The sequence below is a fragment of the Panthera leo genome, chromosome D1, assembly GCF_018350215.1.
Source record: "Panthera leo isolate Ple1 chromosome D1, P.leo_Ple1_pat1.1, whole genome shotgun sequence".
Lineage (NCBI taxonomy): Eukaryota > Metazoa > Chordata > Mammalia > Carnivora > Felidae > Panthera > Panthera leo.
Window position 1 is genome coordinate 59,517,752 of NC_056688.1, and position 21,950 is coordinate 59,539,701.

At 45.2% G+C, this 21,950-nt stretch overlaps 2 protein-coding genes and 1 long non-coding RNA gene across 6 annotated transcripts in view; 1 reads left to right on the forward strand and 2 right to left on the reverse strand.

The window, feature by feature from the left end:
• RNF121 (ring finger protein 121) overlaps nucleotides 1–2,332 on the reverse strand; it is an 83,476-nt gene extending 81,144 nt beyond the window's left edge. Inside the window, exon 1 of one of the 3 annotated variants that reach the window (XM_042904339.1) lies at nucleotides 2,089–2,332. Coding sequence is in view for 1 of the 3 variants with exons in the window: in XM_042904338.1 (XP_042760272.1) it covers nucleotides 1,524–1,586 (63 nt within the window). In the remaining 2 variants the exon portion in view is untranslated. Of the gene's footprint in view, nucleotides 1–1,523; nucleotides 1,615–2,064 lie in introns of those variants that run through there. The other 2 variants (XM_042904340.1, XM_042904338.1) reach the window with 2 other exon arrangements.
• A 739-nt stretch (nucleotides 2,333–3,071) lies between these two features.
• The window catches only part of LOC122199364 (short transient receptor potential channel 2), a 36,186-nt gene continuing 17,307 nt past the window's right edge, over nucleotides 3,072–21,950 (forward strand). Inside the window, exons 1-13 of the mRNA XM_042904355.1 lie at nucleotides 3,072–3,150; nucleotides 5,152–5,293; nucleotides 6,212–6,367; nucleotides 8,443–8,621; nucleotides 12,460–12,542; nucleotides 12,787–12,959; nucleotides 15,366–15,438; nucleotides 17,015–17,142; nucleotides 17,798–17,906; nucleotides 17,984–17,988; nucleotides 18,433–18,459; nucleotides 18,795–18,811; nucleotides 20,638–21,357. Of these exons, the coding sequence (XP_042760289.1) occupies nucleotides 3,106–3,150; nucleotides 5,152–5,293; nucleotides 6,212–6,367; nucleotides 8,443–8,621; nucleotides 12,460–12,542; nucleotides 12,787–12,959; nucleotides 15,366–15,438; nucleotides 17,015–17,142; nucleotides 17,798–17,906; nucleotides 17,984–17,988; nucleotides 18,433–18,459; nucleotides 18,795–18,811; nucleotides 20,638–21,357 (1,857 nt within the window). The 5' untranslated portion in view covers nucleotides 3,072–3,105. The remainder of the gene's footprint in view (nucleotides 3,151–5,151; nucleotides 5,294–6,211; nucleotides 6,368–8,442; nucleotides 8,622–12,459; nucleotides 12,543–12,786; nucleotides 12,960–15,365; nucleotides 15,439–17,014; nucleotides 17,143–17,797; nucleotides 17,907–17,983; nucleotides 17,989–18,432; nucleotides 18,460–18,794; nucleotides 18,812–20,637; nucleotides 21,358–21,950) is intronic.
• On the reverse strand, nucleotides 3,099–18,218 carry LOC122199365. 2 transcript variants are annotated; one of them, XR_006193488.1, is made up of 4 exons: nucleotides 18,181–18,218; nucleotides 13,811–14,021; nucleotides 12,979–13,062; nucleotides 3,099–3,354 (listed from the first exon to the last, which is right to left on the reverse strand). It is a non-coding gene; the product is annotated as an uncharacterized LOC122199365 (long non-coding RNA). The 2 variants fall into 2 exon arrangements; XR_006193487.1 differs by lacking the exon at nucleotides 3,099–3,354 and adding an exon at nucleotides 12,498–12,585.

Consider the following 21,950-nt stretch of genomic DNA (forward strand, 5'->3'; position numbering starts at 1 on the left):
TCAACTATATCTCACTGAACCACAGTCAACCGTAATCACAGAAACTTAAAACTGGATGGGGCCTTGGAGGTCATTTCCACAACCACCCCATATCACCAACCAAGTGGTATCCAAACACCTCTAGTGGTTGAGAGGTATGGGTCTAAAATGTTTCCTTAAAAATCTTCCCCTGCTCTAACCACCTGTCAGTTTCTCAGTCTCTTCCCGCCACCTTAATAACCCCAATCAAGTAAATCAAATCCACCAAGTCATCCTACCACCAAGCAACAGTCTTAGCTTCTCAAGTGCACCTCTACTCCCTTTCTCTGAGCCTCACCCCCAATTGTCCCCAGTCACCCACCTCCAATACACAGCCAGAGCCTCTAAGATTCTGATCCCTCAGAGATCCCACTGGTGGTGAGTGGACCCCTGACAATCAACCCCCTTCCTCCTATCCCTCTGAGTTGTCCATATGCTGTCCTACGCAAGGCTATAAGCAACCCTTGCTATGAATGTACCTTTGGCCTCACAATAATCTCCCTTTCCTTTCTTACCTTCTATTTACTTCTCAGCGCTATCCCTTCATCCCCTTTAAACTCAATGTCTCTTTCCTCCTAGTGATTCAAGGACCACCGGTAATTCAATACATCAGTTGTTAAATGTCCATTAGACAGGTAAAGGGGACATACACCCTCAAGGAGCTCACCCTCAAAGAGCTCAGAGGTCTAGAAAGAGCCAGAAATAGAGAATCATTTACCCCATTAGACTCAGCTCCTCTGGGAAGCCTTCCCTAGCTCAAATTGAACTGCCCTCTTCTCAGTGCCACCATTATACCTCTGATGCTACGACTAGTTTTCCTTCTGTGTCTCCCATCACTAGGCTGTGGGCTCTTCTATGGAAGGGCCCCTATGTCTCTAGCACTTAACCCAGGACTCAGCACAAACATATGTAATGTTTGTTAAATGAGTGAAACGATGAATTCCGGTATACAATCATTCATTCTTCCATTAGGTGCACAAAACTTTATGACACATTATGTACCAAGTCCTAGAGTGTAATGATAAATAAAACAGTTCTTACATAAAAATAACTCTCAACACTGTAATACTAGATTAGCACTCTTCCCTGGTGTGCGTCCCCAACCCCCACCCCAAACCAAGCCGGTCTTCTCCTACAGCGAAAGTCCGGCCTTCCCACGCAGAAGTCCACGCCCCTCCAACTCAAGCTACCCCTCAGCCCTTCAGTCCTACCCCTACGACCCCCAGTTAATAATCTCAAATCTAACGCCCTCACTTCTTTGGCTTCTCTCCCTGTCCTCAATCTCCACCCTCGAGGTCACGGCAAGTCTTCTATCCCCATGACCGCCTTTCAGTCCCGGAGTGCAGGTTACCTCTGATTTCCCTCTCCGCGCACCCGCCCCCCAGTTGGCTCCTTCCTTCTCAGGGTCCCGCCTCCCCTAGGACCCCACTCCCGATAACCTCTCCTCTCCCTCCCTTCAGGTTCAGGCTGAGCCTCTTCTCTCCTTGACTCTCAACATTTCTTACCTCATCTAGCTCCCGTTCCCCGGCAGCACCTCCTCCAACCTCCACCTCTACCACTGCCGCCATCTTCACAGCTCTCCCCCTCCCTCCGGTCCCCGCGGGAGCCAGCTGCTTCCGCCGCTCAAGTGCTCCTAGCCAATCGGCGGCGCAGGCTCCGGCAGGGGGCGGGGCAACAAGTCAGGAGGAGTCTTGAGCGGTACTAAGAGACTATCTACCTGCTGCTCACTTAAAGGTCAAGGAGGGACGGTTTCCATGCGCTTCTAAGCTTCCCTGGGGGAGGATTCTTGGAAAATGAGAAATTTGGCTTGGATTTTTTTCAGTGCAAATATTTCACCAATTCTCCCCTTGGGAGCGCCAAAAAGAAGGGTCTCTACATCGTCAACTTTTGCGACGCTCCCTCATTCTAAGCTCCAACAAGAGAAGCGTAGAGGCTAAGGACTACATTTCCCAGAATACATTGACTCTGACCCGGAAGTTTAGGTTCCGCGCTGTGGACAGATTTATAGTGAGTGGAAATTTGCATAAAATATAACTAAAAATATACCTTTAAAATAGATATAAAACATACATAGATGCACACGAATGCATTTTACTGGCTATATCACATGTCTTCTTGCCTCGGTGGGAATCATTTTTCAAAAACAGCGGCTTCTGGAGGCCCCAGGACAAATTCCCGGAATTCCGGAGGCGGAGAGTAGTGCTACGAATCAGAAGTCGGAGGTCAGAGGGCCAAATTGGCGGGAGAAAGGACTTTGTGGTCCGCGATCTGAGGCTGTGGTGGCTCTTCCAGGTCCGTTGTTCCGGGTGAGGGGCTTTGAGGGTTGTTGGGGGCGGGGGGGAGGTGGGCAGTTGCAGAGAATGGGCAGCGGTCAAGGAATGTACAGAACAGCGCGTTCCGAGGAGAGGGGGAAGTGCCTGCACGGTTTAGTCTCCCGAAGCTGAGAGCTGAAGAGTCTCGCACCTAGTAGGTGCTTTGAGGGGCCAAGCTGAATTAATATTTACTAAGTACCCACCATGTAAAAAGGGTTTTGCGTACATCAGGAAGCCATTGATGATTCCTAATAGAGGAGTAACAACGAGAAACAAATTTAAGAAGATTGATTTGAGAGGGGAGAACAAATTAAGAGACTTGTATATTTAGTTGAACATTTGTTGCGTCTTTACTACGTGGTGGGCTCTAGGGGTATAAAGGTGAATGATTTAAGGCACCACTCATGCCCTGGGGGGCGTCCAACGTTCCTGTACTAACCTATTTTGTACTTGCTGCTCCATGGCCCTGTGGTTGCATTCTAGTTGTTTCACGTGTTTGTTGGAATCTCACCACCTGGTCCAGATCCGTTCCCTGCCCACTGTCCCCACAAGCCCATCAAGGGCATCAGAAACAGTCTGACTTCCTGCAAAGATTTCCAGAGAACCAGCCATGGCTAGTTTGTTTTTCTTTTGTTCTCTCCTTCAGGAGTAGCATGAGGATTCTTTCTCTTCTGGAAACTGACAGGACCAAAAAAGGCAGTGCCAAAGTGGTGACAGAAGAGATCTTAGGAGAAAGTATTTTTGCCTTGTACTTGGGATAGCTGCTGGGCCCACAATGGCTCCTGTAAAGATTAGCCACATCGTATCATTTTCCTCTCAGGTATGTTAATTAGCAGTTGTGATTTTTTTCTTGGCAACTGAAAGAAGTGACAAAAGTAGGAGACTTGGCTGCACTTTCAGGAAACTCCCAGTTTAATAGAAGAGACATCGTCCCTTCTTTGGGAATCCAAAGTCAAAGGAGGACACACAGCTCTTGCCCTCAGGTTGTTCCCAGAGCAACGCAGGGTGCATAAAAGAAGTGTTCCTGGGAATTGAAGGTAGAGAAGAAACAACTTCAGGATTCAACCCTTAGTTTGAAGGGAACTGGCAAACCCATAGGCCCAAAGTCTGTACCAGGGTTCCTAGAAGGGCAGTTTAGTTACTCTGTCATTGAGAGCACACCGGGACATTCAAGGTCATCCGTGACCTGTGAGGACATCACCTCCACCATCAAAAGTGATCTCAACCTCCTCCCTAAAAGTTCACTTTTGAGAAATTCCAATTATCCAGATTAGATCTAGATGCTGTGGCCTAAGCCCAGGATTTATACCATGTGGTGATTCTTAAGAACTTCCCACCCTTTCCTTTGCTGTCATTTCTATCCATACCTTTTCTCCCCACTCTTCTTCACCTTCTGTTGCCCTAGTCTTTCTCAAAGGATGCCACTGGCATTTTGGGTGGGATAAATCTGCATTTATAGCAGTATCATTTACCTGATGAGGTATTTAGCATCCATGGCCTTCAGACCCTAATGACAGTAATGCTCCCTGGTCATGATGACAGTCAAAAACATCCCCACTCATTTCGGAAAGACTCTTAGAGAGCCTTTTGGAACTAATATATCAACTCCTAAGTGAAAGAAAATAAAAATTGCCCATATCCTTCTTACCTACATAGTCAGCCTAAATGGTTTTCTTCAAAGATTGAGCCTTATAAAATGCTAGAGAATGTTACTTATCATCTAACACTGAGGTTTTCAAACTGTTCTATGGGCACCCACTTCTAATTGAAATGAGGTGGTGCATGTATGTCTCTAGACCCCCCAACCTGTGTTTTAACCAGAGCTCTGGGTTTTTTTGCTGAAAATACACACACACACACACACACACACATTTTAGTGTAAGATTTCAGCTAAAAGGAAGGATTTTATTGCTAAAACAAAAAACAAGATTGAAAACCATGAGTATAGACTCCCTCCCCTTTACTTACGGATGAAAGAATTTAGATCCAGAGAGAGAAAGTAGTTTGCTCAGGGCCTTGCCACCAAAAAATATCTAACTGTGGGTTAGAACCAAGAATTTCTCTCTCGGTGGGTGCCTGGGTGGCTTAGTCGGTTGTGCATCTGACTTTGGCTCATGTCATGATCTCAAAGTTGATGAGTTCGAGCCCCACACTGGGCTTGCTGCTGTCAGCACAGAGCCCACTCCAGATCCTCTGTCTCCTCCTCTGCCCCTCCCCTGCTTGTGCTCTTTCTCTATCTCTCTCTCTCTCTCAAAAATATTTTTTAAAAAATTTTCTCTCTCGGTATTGCTATTGTTGCCTTGGAACAAATCACTATATTCCTACCCATTAGTTGTAAACTCAGAATAAAAATCCTTGCCTTTCTTTTCTCATAGGGCTACTTTGAAGATAAATAAATGTCTGTGAAAGTACCTTGTAAATGAAGTGAAATAGCATAGTGTGGCAGTTAAAAGCCTGGATTCAGAAAGCTAGATGTTCTGATTTTGGTTGGTTATTTGGCTTTGTGGCCTTGGGTAAGTTTCTGAACCTAAGCTTCAATGTATTGATCTGTTAAGTAAGAAGCAATAATAGCAACTAAACTAAATAGTAAAGTGTTAGGAGGATTAAATGAGGTGGTTTGGTAAATGAAGGAGAGGTAAATGGTCTGTAAATCCCTGGCACATGATAGCTGTATTTTTATGGACTCTCCCATCTAGTGGTTCTTCTATCATGGTAAAATGCCTGGAAAGGTTTGGGAATGTAGGAATCCCTCATTCATGGGCATCCTTTTTACCTTTCAGTTCAGTGAAGTTCCTGATTACTCCTTCTCTCTCTGACTTAGGATCCCAAGTATCCTGTGGAGAACTTGCTGAATCCAGACTGTCAGAAGGGACCTTGGCTCAGCTGCCCTCAGGACAAGAGTGGGCAGCTGAAAGTGGAACTCCAGCTGGAGAGGGCAGTGCCCATTGGCTACATTGATGTAGGTGAGTGAGTTCTCTGAGGTCTAGGAATCTGTGTGGGAGATGCAGGAGTCACATTCCCCTCCAAGTGCTCCATAATGTCTCAATTTGGTCTAGCTGAGCACTTTTCATGGAATAAGCCCTTCCTGGTGTGAAGGTGAGATGTGGCCCAGATGCCCTTCTCAGGTGTATGGTGTTGGCAAACTCTGAGGTTTCTGTTCACATAGAATGCAATGGGAGGGGCACCTGGCTGGTTTTAGTGGGTAGAGCATGTGACTCTTGATCTTGGGGTTGTAGGTTCGAGCCCCACATTGGGTGGAGAGATTACTTAAAAATAAAATTTGAAAAAAAAAGTAGTGGGAATGGTATTCCCTGAATTATTTAACATACGTGCCCTGCTTTGATCTGAGTAGTCTGGGTGAAGCCTTAGGATGCTGACATAATTACAAATGCCAACAAATAGAACCTGTAAGCACCTGTAAATATCATTGTCAAGAGGATGCTGGGGGATGGGCTCTGCAGACTAATCTGGGAAGTCTCCATAGGAATTTGCGGGTTGAGAAGGTTGGCCTTAGCATTCTCTGGAGTAGAGAACTAACAAAGACCATTGGCCTCAGCTCTGTAGGGCTCCCTAGCAGGGGTCTAATAGAGACAGAGATTAGCACTGCCTGACAGAGCCAGAGGACAGGGAAGCAGCAAGTCTATTGAGTCAGGGAAGGTTTCTAGCTGGGAGGACCACTGTGAACCTTCATACTGTCATTTTGTGGACTGAGGTCTCATCCACTTCAGTTGCCGGTTCACTGTGTTCCTTGACCTTTCTGGGCTTCCAACCAGCTCTAGAATGGAAGAATGTCCTTTTCCCACCCGATACCTTGTGTGCGGTCAGGGGAGCATCTGTCTTCCCATCACCCTTAAATCCTTCTCTCAACCTTTTGTCCTCAGGTAACTGCGGCTGTGCTTTCCTGCAAATTGATGTGGGCCGTTCTTCCTGGTCCCTGGACAGACCTTTTGTCACCTTGCTCCCTGCAACCATGCTTATGTCCCTGGCTGATTCAAAGCAGGGGAAAAACCACTCAGGGGTCCGCATGTTTAAAGATGGTAAGGAAGGCAAAAACAGAAATGGGAAATGGACCGTGAGAGAGACTATAAGAAAGAGATGCAGTCATACTAAGCTAGACAACCCACTAGAGAGGGCCATGGAGCTGTTAGGTGGAATGGTGGGAGGGGCCTGTGAAGGGGCTTGGTCGTATCTGTGGGGGTATGGGGTAGGTAGTGAGTGAATAACTACTGGTATGTTTGTATAAGTTCTCTGTGATGACAGTATATGGGAACCGAGAACATTTATGCACTATGATTTATATTTACACATGATTCGGTGGAGCCTGATGTAGAGCCCGTATTTGTGAGTAGTGTTTTTATCTGTATAAATGTACATTGGTGTGAGTACGGTAGTCGCCCTTTATCCATGGTTTCACTTTCCATGGTTTCAGTTACCTACAGTCCACCACAGCCCAAAAGCAGATGATGTTCCTTCTAACATATTATTAGAAGGTCAATAGTAGTAGCCTCCCTGTGTCACAATGCCTACGTCATTCACCTCACTTCATCTCATCACATAGGCATTTTATCATCTCACGTCACCCCAAGAAGAAAGGTAAGCAGAGTACAGTAAGATATTTTGAGAGAGAGTGAGAGAGAGAGAGACCACATTCACGTAACTTTTATTATAGCCTGTTGTTATAATTGCTCTGTTTTATTATTGTTATTAATCTCTTCCTGTGCGTAACTCATAAATTAAGCTTTATCATAGGTGTGCACGTATAGGAAAAAACATAGTATATACGAGGTTCGGTGCTATCTGTGGTTTCGGGCATCCACTGGGGGCTTTGAACATATCCCCCACAGATGAGGAGGGACAACTGTGTAAGTGTTAGTGTAGAATAAATGTTTATATAAGTGATGGAAGGCTACAGGATGGATATGGTTAGATAGTATATAGTGCTTCCTGAGTTCCAATCCATGCAAATTTCTGTGTTCACTAGGCACTGCAGAACAGACATAAGATCTGATTCCTGGACTTTGGGTACTTACAGTCTAATAAGGATTTGTCTGTGTTGGAGCTGAGGTGTTTGTAATGTTGTGAAGGAACCATGATATGGGAGGGGCATACTAGGTGCAGGGGGTGAGGTGCTACCACAGAGTGCTGGGAAGTAAAGGTGAGAAGGGTTTGCAGTATTGCCATGTCACACAGTGACTATGGAGGCCATGGAGTGTTGTGAGGGAGGTGGAGGTCTCATGGTCCAGGAATAGCAGATGTAGCTCATCTGATCCACTGGGCTAGTGGTCACCTCAGACCCCAACACTACAGGTACCTCCTGTTTAAAATGAGACATTGGGGGCACTTGGGTGGCTCAGTTGGTTAAGTGTCTGACTCCATCTCGGCTCAGGTCATGATCTTACAGTTTGTGAGTTCAGGTTCTGCACTGGATTCTGCACTGACAGTGTGGAGCCTGCTTGGGATTCTGTCTCCCTCTCTCTCAGTCCCTCCCTCACTTGTGTGCGCGCTCTCTCTCTCTCTCTCTCTCTCTCTCTGTCAAAATAAATAAATAAACTGGGGCACCTGGGTGGCTCAGTCAGTTAAGCGTCCAACTTTGACTCAGGTCATGATCTCATAGCTTGTGGGTTCGAGCCTCACATCAGTCTCTGTGCTGACAGCTCAGAGCCTAGAGCCTGCTTCAGATTCTGTGTCTTTCTCTCTGCCCCTCCCCGGGTCATGCTCTGTCTCTCTCTCTCCTTCAAAAATAAATAAACGTTAAAAAATAAAATAAATAAAGTTTAAAAAAAAACTTTCATAAGTAAATTGACACATTGGCAAGGTCCCTAGAGAGGTATAGAATGAGGATGTGCTGGGAACAGTGTGGAACTGTGACAGAGGAGCGATGGGGGGAAGGCAAGGCACCAGGTCTGAGTGCACCTTAACTGGCCTGCTTGGCACTGCCAAACCCTGAGCACCAAAGCCTAAGGGGACAGTTACTGATGGCCTCCATTCCTTTTGTTGGAGTTTAATCTGTATAGTCCCTGTCTTTCCTCTCCTCAGTATTGACCTTCTCTTTCTTTGTCCCTCCCATTCACACAGTTCCTCTGCCTCTCATTTTCTTTCTTTTTCCCTTCAGAAGATTTCCTGGCTGCGGCCTCAGGTGAGCCCTGGGATCGACTTCGCCTGACCTGCTCCCAACCCTTCACACGTCAGCAGTCTTTTGGTCTGGCCTTCCTCCGGGTGTGTTCCTCCCTGGACTCCTCAGATGACCCTGTGGGGGATCTCTCTGCTCCTGGGAGCACTAGGCTAAGCCAGGTATGTACAATGGTGGAACAAGGACTTCATATTTTCCCACTTTTCTCAGTTTCAGGTTAGAAGACTGGGGCTTGATTGAGGGATAAACACTGAAAGCCACCTTCCCCCCTACCACACACACACATTCAAGTAAAAACAGAAATGGGCTTGCTACCTTTCCTTACAGCTAAGAGTGAATGCCTCTCCATCCCTTTTGCCCTTGGGAGATTCAAGGCAGTGAACCTTCAGTGCAGTGTACACAAAGCTGTAGGGCCATTGGTTCTTTAACAAGAATGAAATTTCTTTTTGGATTCAGACTTAATCCACTTTACGTTTAGGTTCCTGTGGGCTACAGCTTTCATCAGACTTTTCCTTCTAGCACCTGAAAGCCCCAGGGCTCACTTACTATCTCTCTGTCATTGTTGTTGCCTGACCCACCTGCCAGGAAAGCCAGTTATAATGTTAGATATGTGTTCTGCAATTTCATTTGTTTTCCTGCTTTCTCTCCTTGTACAACACACACATGCTGCTAAGAGAAGATGGATAGGTATCTGGTCAGTTTACCTCCCCTCTTCTCAGCCAGTTTTCTAGTTATTTTTTATTCCTCAGCCTATTCTGAATCCTCCTGCTTTCTTGTCACTGTGTCTTCATTTATCTTTCCAATACCCTCTACCATAATTCACTCAAAAACAAATACAAAGATGGAATCACACAAAGCAAGAGTTGTAGAATTCTAGAGGTCAAAAATACTTAGAGATCATCAAGCCCCAGCCACCTTATTTTATGTGTCAGCTAGGGACACTTGCATATTCAGATTCACACGGTGAACCAGAGCAGAAGACGGACTAGAAATCAGGTCATCTGTCATTATACCACAGTGCTTCCTATGCACGTAATACACCTCTAGAAGCTCCAAACATCCGGGGCACCTAGTGGCTCAGTCGTTTAGGTGTCTAACTCTTGGTTTCGGCTCAGGTTGTGATCTCATGGTTTGTGGGATTGAGCCCCACGTTGGGCTCTGTGCTGACGGCTCAGAGCCTGCTTGGGATTCTCTGTCTCCCTCTCTCTCTCTCTCTTTCTCTCAAAATAAATAAATAACTTTAAAAAAAATGAAGTTCCAAACATCTGACATAACCAAAAGAAGTTCGGTTCCAGGAGTGAACATTACAAGTGTCACTCTTGTTGAGGTTACTGAGAAAAACAGACCGAGCATCAGAAGACAAAATGGAGGAGGAAGAGGAGATGCTTCTGTAGTACAGCCTCGGGAGAGACCTAGAGAACGGAGACCAAGTAAAGCCTGGTCTGAGATTTACTCCTCCTTCATGGGAAGGGCTAAAAAATGCAGCAGGACCAGTGGAAGCCGCTCCATGTGCTCTGCCAGGTTCCAGTATTGTGGTGCCAGGGGGCTGACACGAATGGAGCTACAGCCCTGTGGGCCTGGCCTCAATAAAATGGAAGCTTTGTGAGATTAGGGACCTGTTTGTCTTGTTCCATACTGAGTCCTGGCAGCTGGAACAGTGCCTAGAACAAAGTAGGCTTTTAGAATAACTTACCTTTCAGGGGCAAGTTGTAGATAGGATCACCACCATAAAGTTTACCATCCAAACTGAGACATTTGGAGAGGAAAAAGAGTGCTATTAATTACATAGAGACAACAGTATTGTCCCAGGCAAAACAGGACATATGGTCTCCCTAATTATAGGCTAAGTAAGGGCTTCTTTTGGCCATCTAAATTACTCTGCACCTTTAAGACCAATGAGGGAGTCAGCAACTCCAGAGCCATAATGTTAGAAGGACCTTGACCATCAACAGCAGAGTGAAACGTATTACACATACCTCAGTGAAACCACAGGGAAAGAAATTCTAAAATGTGTCTACAAGAGAGGGTTGATGCATGGAAACAGATTGATGGCACTCAATTTTATAATTTAAAATGTCTAAAATTTAAGGTGTATTGTTCTAATGGTATATTATAGTGAAAGCAAAACGTACGGGCTTTTAACCCCGTGACATAGGGTCTTTTATGGCACTGGTTTTCCAGTTAGGAAACTGAAGCACAAAGAACTTTAGTGAGATGTTCCAGGTCACACTGCTAAATAAGTCTTAGAGTGGATTTGAATCCAGGCCACCTGACTCCATGTAACCTGTGCTTGGAAGCTCAGTTCCTAATGATTAATCTCACTTAGAGTTAAATAAACCATAAATTCTCCACACCCATCTAGTTACCCTTTCTAGTGGTATTTGCTCTAAAGTATGAGACAAGGTAAAGAAAAAATAGAAGCCCAGGAAAATTAAAATATTTCTAAATTAATGCTGCATCCAAGATGAGATTGTAATGGCAATTAAAAAATATTAAACGGTAGGGGCACCTGGGTGGCTCAGTCGGTTGAGCATCCGACTTCAGGTCATAATCTTGCAGCTCTTGAGTCCAAGCCCCATATCGGGCGCTGTGCTGACAGCTCAGAACCTGCAGCCTGCTTCAGATTCTGTCTTCCTCTCTCTTTGCCTCTCCCCTACTCATGCTCTGTCTCTCTCTCTCTCTCTCTCAAAATAAATAAACATTAAATAAAAAAATTTTTTAAAGTATTAAACGGTAAATGTGATTACATACATAAATACATAAACAAGCTGTGAATGTGAGTAAAAATACTACTTCTCATGTTTGCAGAATGAGGCCAAAATCATGCTTTACAAGAAAGATGTTTACCTTTAAAAGAATCTGATAGGGGCACCTGGGTTGCTCAGTTGGTTAAACGATTGACTTCTACTCAGGTCATGATCTCATGGTTTGTGAGTTCAAGCCCCGCATCAGGCTCTGTGATGACAGCTCAGATCCTGGAGCCTGCTTCAGATTCTGTGTCTCCCCCTGTCTCTGCCCATCCCCTGTTCATGCTCTGTCTCTATCAAAAATAAATAAATATTTTAAAAATAAAAGAATCTCCAATAGAAGAATCAACTGTAAATTAAAGACAAAGTTTTTTCATTTTTTTAAATTCAAGGGAAAAAGGAAATTTGGAAAAATAAAAAAGGAAATAGGTGCAGGTGAATTGACAGATAAATTGAATAGACAAAATAGAAACCGTAGCACATACCACATAAATAAAATCTAGGTAGAAATGATCTCTTGCATGATTATCGCACGTAGAAATTTTTGGAGTTAGAAGTAGAGAGGTTTATAAAATGCCTGTGATAGTTACATGGAGAGGCTAATGGTAGAAAAGAGACTTGAGGTATCCATATATACATACACACATACACATTTCTTTCTATAAATGGCTAGAAATGGTGGCTTAAATTGGTAGGTTTTTAGTTGTAGGTGAACAAAATTTTCACAAAATAAATCATACTGGAAATTAAATAATACTATTAATATTTAGATGATAAAAATGTCCCCAAAGAGTTCAAAATAGAACTATTCTTAACTACGGAGAAATATATGGGTATGCTTTGTTTCTTTCATGTAGGTGTATAAAGAGATAAGTGATTGGAGTTTTGTACCTACATGAGTGAATTTTATATATGTACAGATTTAAACTACAGCGTATACGCTTTCAAAAGTTCGCACATGATTATTATTCCCATGACCCCGTTTTTCCCAACAGCATATATTTGATTCTGGGGACTTTCAGGATCATGACAAAACCCTTAGCATTGAGGAACTAACTTTACAACATTACTGAATCTCGTATCTTAGAGCTAGAAGAGAGTGTGCACACAAGCAAAGGTACTGTGTAAAGTTATAGAAAGTATGCTTAGTCATTAAGCTGAAGTCCTCAGGTTTGGGAATAGCCCTGGTACAGGTGGCAGCGTCCCCTGGTGGTGAATGTCTGTAGTTCATATTGCTCCATTTTCTTCTCAGGGTTCTGATGCTCAGGAGTCTGGTCCAAGCCCCTGGCTGGCTAATCCTTCCATTCGGAGGACGTTCTTCCCAGATCCCCAAACGTATGTAGCTACCAGAACGGAGGTCCTTGTCCACTTCTCAGTTCTTTCTCCCAAAAAGAGAAAGGCTACCAAGTCACTCACAGGCACACAAGCCCTGCCTGGTTTCCCCCCACTTAATCACAACCTCGGGACCTAACCCTATCTGTATATCAAACTGGCTTTCTTGGTTAGAGGTCACTGACTTAGGTAAGAGGAATGGAGTCTCTTTTCTGAGTGAAACCGAGTGCTCTCTGTTTCCCTGCAGGAGCACCAAGGAAATTTCAGAGCTTAGGAATATCCTAAAGCAGCTGCAGCCAGGGGCTTTGGGACGTTCAGCCTGCATGGTACTTTCAGCTGCCCGCAGGGTGCCCCCCGTGAGTATGGCAAGCACAAAAAACATCCAGGCAGAACCAGGTCCCAGTCATCCAGCCAGCACAGGTGAGTCCCCATGACCTACCTTTGGCTCCTTGCTCTCCCTGGCACCATCCTTCCTCCCTGAATCCACTGCTGCTATAGAAGGGTGGCTTACAAATGGGACTTCCTGTGGGAGAAAAGACCATTGTCAGTGTCTTGTTACCAGAGGAGAAATCAAATACTATATAGTAATTGAAATCAGGAATCCTTATTTCTTCGGGCCCCAATTCCCCCATATTCACAATGAAGGAGTTAAACCAAATAGTATTTCGGCCTTTTGCAGTATTAATGTTTTGTAATCACTTCAGAAAGACAGTTAAGTCAGGGTGATGGTGTATGGAGCTTGTTGGGGAAATAAAGTAGGGGAATAGCATGGTTTTATCACAGAGGAAGAAAAGATTCAGCATTTTGGAGCTCCTACTTAGCTCTAGACATTGCTAACACACTTTTACTAACTTAACTATTTAATGTTCATAACAAATTGTGAAGTAAATACTGTTATACTCATTTTACAAAAGAATCTGAGGTATTTCTGAATCACACAGCTAATAAGTGGCAAAACCAGGATTTGAACCCCAGAGTTCTTGTTCTTTTTACTGTTCTAGATAGCAAAAGAGAAAACAAGTAGAGTTCTCACTGAAAACCTTTGGTTTCACTCATTGCTTCACTGGGAAAATTTTTAAAAAGGAAACAGGTGATTTGTCATTTCAAAGAACTGACCAAAATTACTGAAATAGTAAGCATATTATCTCATGGCAGAAATAGGGTACATTGTTTGTCTACTGTTGCACGATGAATTACCCCAAAACTTGGTAGCTTATGATAGTATTTATCATTTCAGTTACTCATGGTTAAGAATCCGGGCATGACTTAACAGCATCTTCCAGCTCCAGATCTGACACAAAGCTATAGTCCTTTCAGGGCTCCACTGGAAATGATCTGCTCCCGAACTCAGTCACATGGTTGTTAGTAGGATTTAGTTCCTCGTGGGTGGTGGGACCAAGGCTTCCCTCAATTCCTTTGCCATGAGAGCCTCTCCCAGGAGCATCTCACAATGTGGAAGCTTGCTTCATCAGAGTGAACAAGCTAGAGGGCAAGAGAGAGCATGCTAGTAAGAAAGAAGTCAGTCCAGGGCACCTGGCTGGCTCAGAAGAGCATGTGACTCTTGATCTTGGGGTCGAGAGTTCAAGCCCTATGTTGGGTATAGAGATTACTAAAAATAAATAAATAAACTAACTAAAAAAAGAAAAAAGAAACAAGTCGGTCTTTTATAACCTGATCCCAGGAGTGGCATTCCATCACTTTTGCCATATTTTATTCATTACAAACAAATTACTAGGTTCTGCCTAAATTCAAGGGGAGTCATGACTACCAGGAGGCAGGAATCAATAGGAGTCCTTTCAGAAGCTGTCTACCACATAAGGAAGGATATAGTTTATTATTTTAAGAGACAGAAAATGGGAAGGAGCTAACCTGTTGGGGGCACCCAGTCAGCTGGACACTGGAGCTATGAAAGTACCTACAAACTTTCTATATAACTCCTATATATAACTCCTAACTCCTATACCAAGTATTTCATAAGTTCTGAATTGCTAGACAAATGGTTGTTGCTGGATTTTGTTGCCACTCATTTGACAGATATCTGAACATCTCTGTGTTCAAGGCTCCATGCTAGGTGTCAGGGATTCCACAGCACAGAAAATAGCAGTTCTCCTACCCTAATGGAGAGGCATCTCCATGTAATATAAGTAAGTCTACAACTGCAAACTGTGATGAGTACTTCAAAGGCAAAGCATAATAGGATGATCAGATTTAGATTAGAGAATTCAGGGAAAGTGCCTCACAGGAATTAGTATTTCATGTGAGACTTGAAGAGTGAGAAAGAATTAACCAGGAAAAATGGATAGAAAGACTATTCTTAAAAGAAAGAACATCATGGGGCGCCTGGGTGGCTCACTGCATTAAGCATCCAATTCTTGGTCAGCTCAGGTCATGATCTCACGGTTCATGGGTTCCAGCCCTGAGTCTGACTTCTTGCTGACAGTGCGAGGCCTCCTTGGGATTCTCTCTCTCTCCCTCTCTCTCTATCCCTCCTGTTTGCATGTGTGCTCTTTCTCAAAAATAAATAAACGTTAAAAAAGGAAAAAGAGGGGCACGTGGGTGGCTCCTTCAGTTGAGCATCTGTGAGTTTGAGCCCCGTGTCTGGCTCTGTGCTAACAGCTCAGAGCCTGGAGCCTGCTGCAGATTCTGTGTCTCTCTCTCTCTCTGCCCCTCCCCCTCTGTCTCTCTCTTTCTCTCTCTCTCTCTCTCTCTCTCTCTCTTTCTCTCTCTCTCAAAAATAAACATTTAAAAGCAACAAAAAAAGAAGGAACATCATATGTGAAGGGCTTTTTGTTAATGAGCTAGATTTAATGAGTATTTCTAACACAGAGCTCAGACCAGAAGAGCAAAACTCAGAGAATAATGTGGGCAGGACGAAGAGACGGAAAGTGCAAGCTCACAGGTGAGTAGATCAACCTGAAAGAGCCAAATCACCTCCCCAAACCTTATTGTCCACCTACACCTGTCCTTCCCCCACTTGTGTCTTAGTTAGATCATCGAGTACCATTAAGTCTTGATCTCATGGTCTAGACCCAGAGGGTAGTAGAGAAAAGATGTCCTTGTCCACATGTTGTCAACTAAGCAAGGAGGTAGCTCTGTAGTAAATCAGAATCTGAAGATGGGTACTCTGTATCTCATGGACTTCATTAAAATTGAAATCTTTTTCTGCTTTAAAGAACACTACCAAGAAAATAAAAAGACAAGTGACAGAATATGTGAGAAGATATTTGCATATCATATATCCAATAAGGGACTTGTTTCTAGAATAATAGAGAAAGCTTACAGCTCAACAATAAAAAATAACCTAATTTTTTAATGGACAAAAGATCTGAATAAACTTTCCTCCAAAGAAGATAAACAAATGGCCAATAAGCACATGAAAAAATGCTTAATATCTTTAGCCATTAGAGAAGAGCAAATCAAAACCACAGTGATCACACCCACTAGGATAGCTGTAATCAAAATGACAATAGCAGGGGTGCCTGGCTGGCTCAGTCTGTGGAGCATGCAACTCTTGGTCTCAAGGCTTTGAGTTCAAGCCCTACACTGGGTGTAGAATTTACTTTAAAAATACATTACAAAAAAGAAGAAGAAGAAGAAGACAATAACATGTTGGCAAAGATGTGGAGAAACTGGAACTTTCATACGTTGCTGGTGAAAATGTAAAATGGTGCAGCCACCTTCATAAACAGTTCTTCAAAAACCTGAATATAGAGTTACCATAGGACCCGACAATTCCGCTCCTAGGAATAGACCCCAAAGAACTGGTAGCAGGTGTCCACACAAAAACGTATAGTCACATGTTCACAGCGGCATTATTCATAATAGCCAAAAAGTGGAAACAACCCAAATGTCCCTCAACTGATGAATAGATAAGCCAAATGTGGTGTATTTATACAATAGAATATTGTTCAACCATTAAAAAAGAATGAAGTACCAACACACAATATGGATAAACCTTAAAACATGCTAAGTGAAAGTAGTCAGAAAAGACCACACATTATATGATTGCATTTACGTGAAATGTCCAGAATAGACAAATCCATACAGATAGAAAGTAGATGAGTGGTTGCCAGGGTCCTGGTGAGGGTGGGTGTGGGAGTGACTACTAATGGGTTTAGGGGTTCTTTTGGGGGTGATAAAAATGTTCTGGAATCAGATAGTTGTGGTGGTGACACAACCCTGTGAATATCCTAAAAATGTTGAATAGTATAATAGGATGAATTTTATGGGCTGTGCATTATATCTGAATAAGAAAAAATAATTTTAAAAACCTGAGAGAAATAATAGAACTTCTGTTCTCAGATGGTCAAGGTTAAGTGACCTCCCTCAAGTTGGGTACATCAAGTGGGAAAACCAGGACTCCAACCAGGGCTTTGGGCTCCACATCAATGAATCCACACTCTTCTGTCCTAACTGGAGGCTCCTTTAGTCTTTGTGGCCTATTATTAATAGCTGGTCTTTATTCTCTGTCACAGGCCTTTATCCAGCTCAAACTCTCGGCCAAACCGGAGGGGGATAGCAAAGGCAGGGCAGAGAGAACACCAGCGACCCCAGGCCCAAAGCAGTGGGGTCCAGGATAGTGCGCTGTGCCCCATCTGCTCAGGTGAGCTGCTGGGGCATAGGGGTTATTGTGGGACTGCTAGGTATCCCTTGAGGCAGGACTAGGAGACCTGGGAATGCTGCCAGGGAACATTCGAGCTGGGACTCCTGCTCTTCTCCACACACAGACAAGTCTATATTGAGGACATGCTCACATTGTGTTGGCCCAGCTGAGGCAGGGACACAGGCCCTGTCCCCAGGAGAAACATGAAACAAAACAATATAAAATACTAGCAGAGAGGGCCTAGCATTTCCTTCACAGCTTTTTTCTCCATGTCCCAGTTCTCTAAGTCCCTGTTCAAATGGTACTTATTTGCCAAGTCTTGTCTCATTTTAGATAATCTGTCCCAACCTGCAACCCTGCAGCATTCTCTGATTCCCAGCGCTTAGCACTTTTCCCTTCTGCTTTGTGTCACAGTTGCTTGTGGCCTTAGCTTATCTTTACCCTTGACCTCGACAGTCCAGAAGGACAGGCCTGGGTTTATACCCCTCAGCTCCTGGCACAGTGTAAGGCATACAGTAAACCCTTGATAGATGTTTGGTGGATTCACGAGCAGATAATGTCAGGAGTAGACTATCCAGCCAGAGTAAACTTCCTGCAAAAACAGCCCGCACTGGGAGCAGGCCCAGCTTTGCTAACCTCCTTCTCTCCCCCTTAGGCTCCTTCAGCATCAAGGTTCTTCCCCGGCACGCTGCGACTTGTGGAGAGACCTCCCCACCTCACCCAGCCTCTCCCTCCTCATCACCATCTTCATCGCAGTCTGTACTGTGGGTGTCCTCCCCGGACAGCTCACCACCCACTTCCTGGGTCCAGTGCCCTTTATGCCAGTTGGACTTCTCAGCAGGAGAAGTAGAAGAACATGCCAGCATGTGTGGGGAGTTCCCTCAGGCATGAGCCATGAGGTCCTGTGGTTTTGGCCCCCCTGCCCTCAGTGACTAAAACTGGGGAGTGGATCTCTTGACTGCGGAGAAGAGCTAATAAGGCCAGGCCGCCCTCTCTCCTTCTCTCCACTCATTCCCCCAGGACTCTGCCTCAGGGTACCTCTGGGCCCAGCCTGCTCTCCACTCCCAGTTGTCAAGGCTTCTGTCACCATGGCACCCTGTTCTCCCAAAGACAGTTCCATTCTTTTCCCCTTTGGAACTTCTGGGATAGAATTGATGATCTCTCTGGGGCTTTGGGGCATAATCCAGAACATCTTCCTCTCAGTGAGTGATCAGCATCCTCATGCCCATTTTCCTGAAAGGAAAACTGGACCCAGTGAAAACAGATGGGACCCTGTGGTATACTGGGAAGTTGAGTGCTTTTTGAGCTTAACTCCCAGTATCCTTGGTTGGTTCCCTCCCTACATACAATCAAGTAACAGTGTTGCTGTATGACCTTAAGCAACTTGAGTTCTTCATCTTGGACTCAATTAAGCATCCTGCTTGCAGAGCAATTCCAGAGATCAGATGGGTTAATGACTAAGGAATAGTTCTAGGCTTGGCTATGGAACCTTGGACAAAACCCAGTCCCCACCTGTACAATGAGGCAGTTGGACCAGAGGGTCTCTAAGGTCCCCTCCACCTATAACATTCTAAATTCTATTCCCACACCTTCCTTGAGCAACTATGTCCTCTCCCCTTTCCCAGAAGTTTTCACTGTGTGGTATTCATCAGTTCCTCTGGTCTCCAGGGTACAGGGCAAAGGGGGAGCAGCTGGTCCTGGCAAAGGGAGGGCCAAGGGCGGGGTTTTGAACTCAAGTGTAGGAAAGAGGAAGCTGGGCACAGTCAGGGGAGTAGCCAGAGCAGTTCAGTCCTTCGGTCCCTGCCAGCCTAGGTGGGTGCAGCCATGGACCTCCTCACGGTAAGAGGGCTGTTCTCCTACCATTCCTCATCCTGGTCCCATTTCTGACCATGATTAAAACAGTAGATTGAGCCACAGGGACAGTAAGGATATCCTAGCTGCCATGGAGGTGATGAACATTGCCATGTTGGTGGAGGAGAGCCCTTGGAGTCCCGAGCCTGGGCCCAGAGAGGAGCCCTGGGGGTGGGCTAGGCCTGGTACAAGAGAAGGACAAGGCAGCACTGAGGGAGAAATGCTACTGAAAGCAGGATTGGGCAACGCCAAGGTAGGTTGGTGGGGAAGGAGCATTGGGATGTTCTAGGAGGCCAGGACAGAGCTGAGGGGCTTGGAGAAAGCCCAGTTCAAAGACCCTCCTGTGTGGACATGTCTGGACCTGTCCTTCGGAGGCTCTGGGACTCTCAGAGGGATGAGCAGCTGGAAGATGAAGTCAACAAGATGGGAGCTGGGTCCTGGGCGGATCCTGTGGTAGATTCCAAGCATGGCCCCGTTCACCTGCTTTAACCTACCCTTTTTCAGGGTGCCCATGCTAGCTCAATGTGTGCAGGTTCCTGTGAGGGTAGAAGTTGTGCTGGGGAAGGGATCCCCAGCCAGACCCAGGCCTGGCACTGCCTTTAAGGATCTACACAATAAAGTGGTGACTAAGAAAATGTTGGTAATCTTCAGTGCTGCTGGCCTTTAAGATGGAGGCAGGTAGCCGTAAACTAAGGAATGAAGGGAACATAGCTCTAGAAGCTGGAATGGGATTTTCCCTTAGAGCCACCCTCTCCTGCCAATACCTGGACTTTTTAGCCCAATGATACCAATTTCTGAATTCTGACCTCTAGAACTGTAAGAATAAATTTGTATAGTTTTAAGCTAATGGTTTTTAAAAAGAGAAAGATGCTTTTTTCAACCAAGACCAATTTTCTTAATATCAGTATTTCAATAAATGAGATTATTTACTAAAAGCTTACAAAATCTATACAAGAAACTACTATGGTATGAAAGGGTATTTCCAAAATGATTGATTCCCAAAAAACATGGAAATGAAATTTATCTCCTACACAGACATAATTTTGAGGGGACATTCATGTCATTATATAAGATGATTACATTGGATAAAACATATACTAAAGTGTAGGATGTACATTTGATATAGAGTTTAATTTCAGATAAAGGTGGTAGCATTGTTAATTTCCTTCTTAGAAGAAAGTGGAATCATTTATTTGTATTCACATCCCACATTTTCGATGTTTCAAATAAGTAAAGATTCCAGAAATCCAAAACTAGTAACAATAATTCCTATTTGAGTTGAGAAGCATCATAAAAGTAGTTAAGAACACTAACTCCTAAGCCAGACTACCTGGCTCCGTATCTCATCAAAGTGGCTTAGCATGTCTGTATGTCAGTTTCCTCTCCTGTTGAAGGGGGTGTGATCACTCCTACCTTACCGGGTTATTGTAAGGATAGTTACTATACTTGTGAAGTGCTCAGATAATGAGCATATATAGGCACTACACTAAATGTCCTTTGAAAGCAACACTGTTGGTATGTGTTTGGGCTAAAGCAAAATAGAACGGTGGCTGGGTTGAGGGCTTAAAGATGGAAGGGTGAGGGAGGCCTCAGAGCAAAGGGGGTTGGAGACTGGGGATCCCACCGTCTCCATCCTTTATCCAGCCACAGCCCAACTGGACGGAGATTATGAACAAAAAGCTAAAGTTCCCACCTCCGCTCCTGACTGCCATCCAGGAGGGCCGCCTGGGCCTAGTGCAGCACCTGCTGGAGTCCGGGGTGGAGGCTTCAGGCAGCAGGCCAGGCGGGCCCCTGAGGAACGTGGAGGAGGCCGAGGACCGCTCCTGGAGGGAAGCTCTCAATCTGGCCATCCGGCTGGGCCACGAGGCCATCACCGATGTGCTGTTGGCCAATGTCAAGTTTGACTTCCGGCAGATCCATGAGGCACTGCTAGTGGCAGTGGACACAAACCAGCCAGCAGCGGTGCGTCGCCTGCTGGCCCGGCTGGAACGGGAGAAGGGCCGCAAAGTGGACACTAGGTCTTTCTCACTGGCTTTCTTTGACTCCTCAATTGATGGCTCACGCTTTGCCCCTGGTGTCACTCCACTCACCCTGGCCTGCCAGAAGGATCTGTATGAGATCGCACAGTTGCTCATGGACCAGGGCCACACCATTGCCCGGCCCCACCCGGTCTCCTGTGCCTGCCTCGAGTGCAGCAATGCCCGCCGCTACGACCTGCTGAAGTTCTCCCTGTCCCGCATCAACACCTACCGCGGCATTGCGAGCAGGGCCCACCTCTCGCTGGCCAGTGAGGATGCCATGCTGGCTGCCTTCCAGCTCAGCCGGGAGCTCAGGCGCCTTGCACGCAAGGAACCTGAGTTTAAGGTTGGTTTCTCATACTTTCTCCTGCCCTTGGTCCCCTGCATCTGTCCTTCCACATGGTCAGGGGTGGGCTTGTGGTGGGTGTTCCAGGAAGTGGAAAACAACAGAAAGATAATGAGACCTAGTTCTGTTCTCGGTAAATCTCCATTTATATGGGAAGAGAGCCATCACTCTAGGGCCACCTAGATTTATGGGGCAGCACAAACCCCACCCTAGGGATGCCCTGGGTCTGTCTGAGGAAGGAGGGAGAGCACAAATAGAAAAGCAGCTAGACAGACTTAGAGATGACATTCAGTGGGACCCGTCCCTTCTTTTTAAAATTTTTTTTAATGTTTATTTTTGAGACAGAGAGAGCATGAGTGGGGGAGGGGCAGAGAGACAGAGAGAGAGACACAGAATCTGAAGCAGGCTCCAGGCTCTGAGCTGTCAGCACAGAGTGCAACGCTGGGCTCGAACTCATAAACTGAGAGATCATGACCTGAGCCAAAGTCAGATGCTTAACTGACTGAGTCACCCAGGCGCCCCTGGGACCCATCCTTTCTGAAAACCTACTGTGCGGCCCCATATTGAGCATTGTGAGTTGGAGCCTCGAGCTT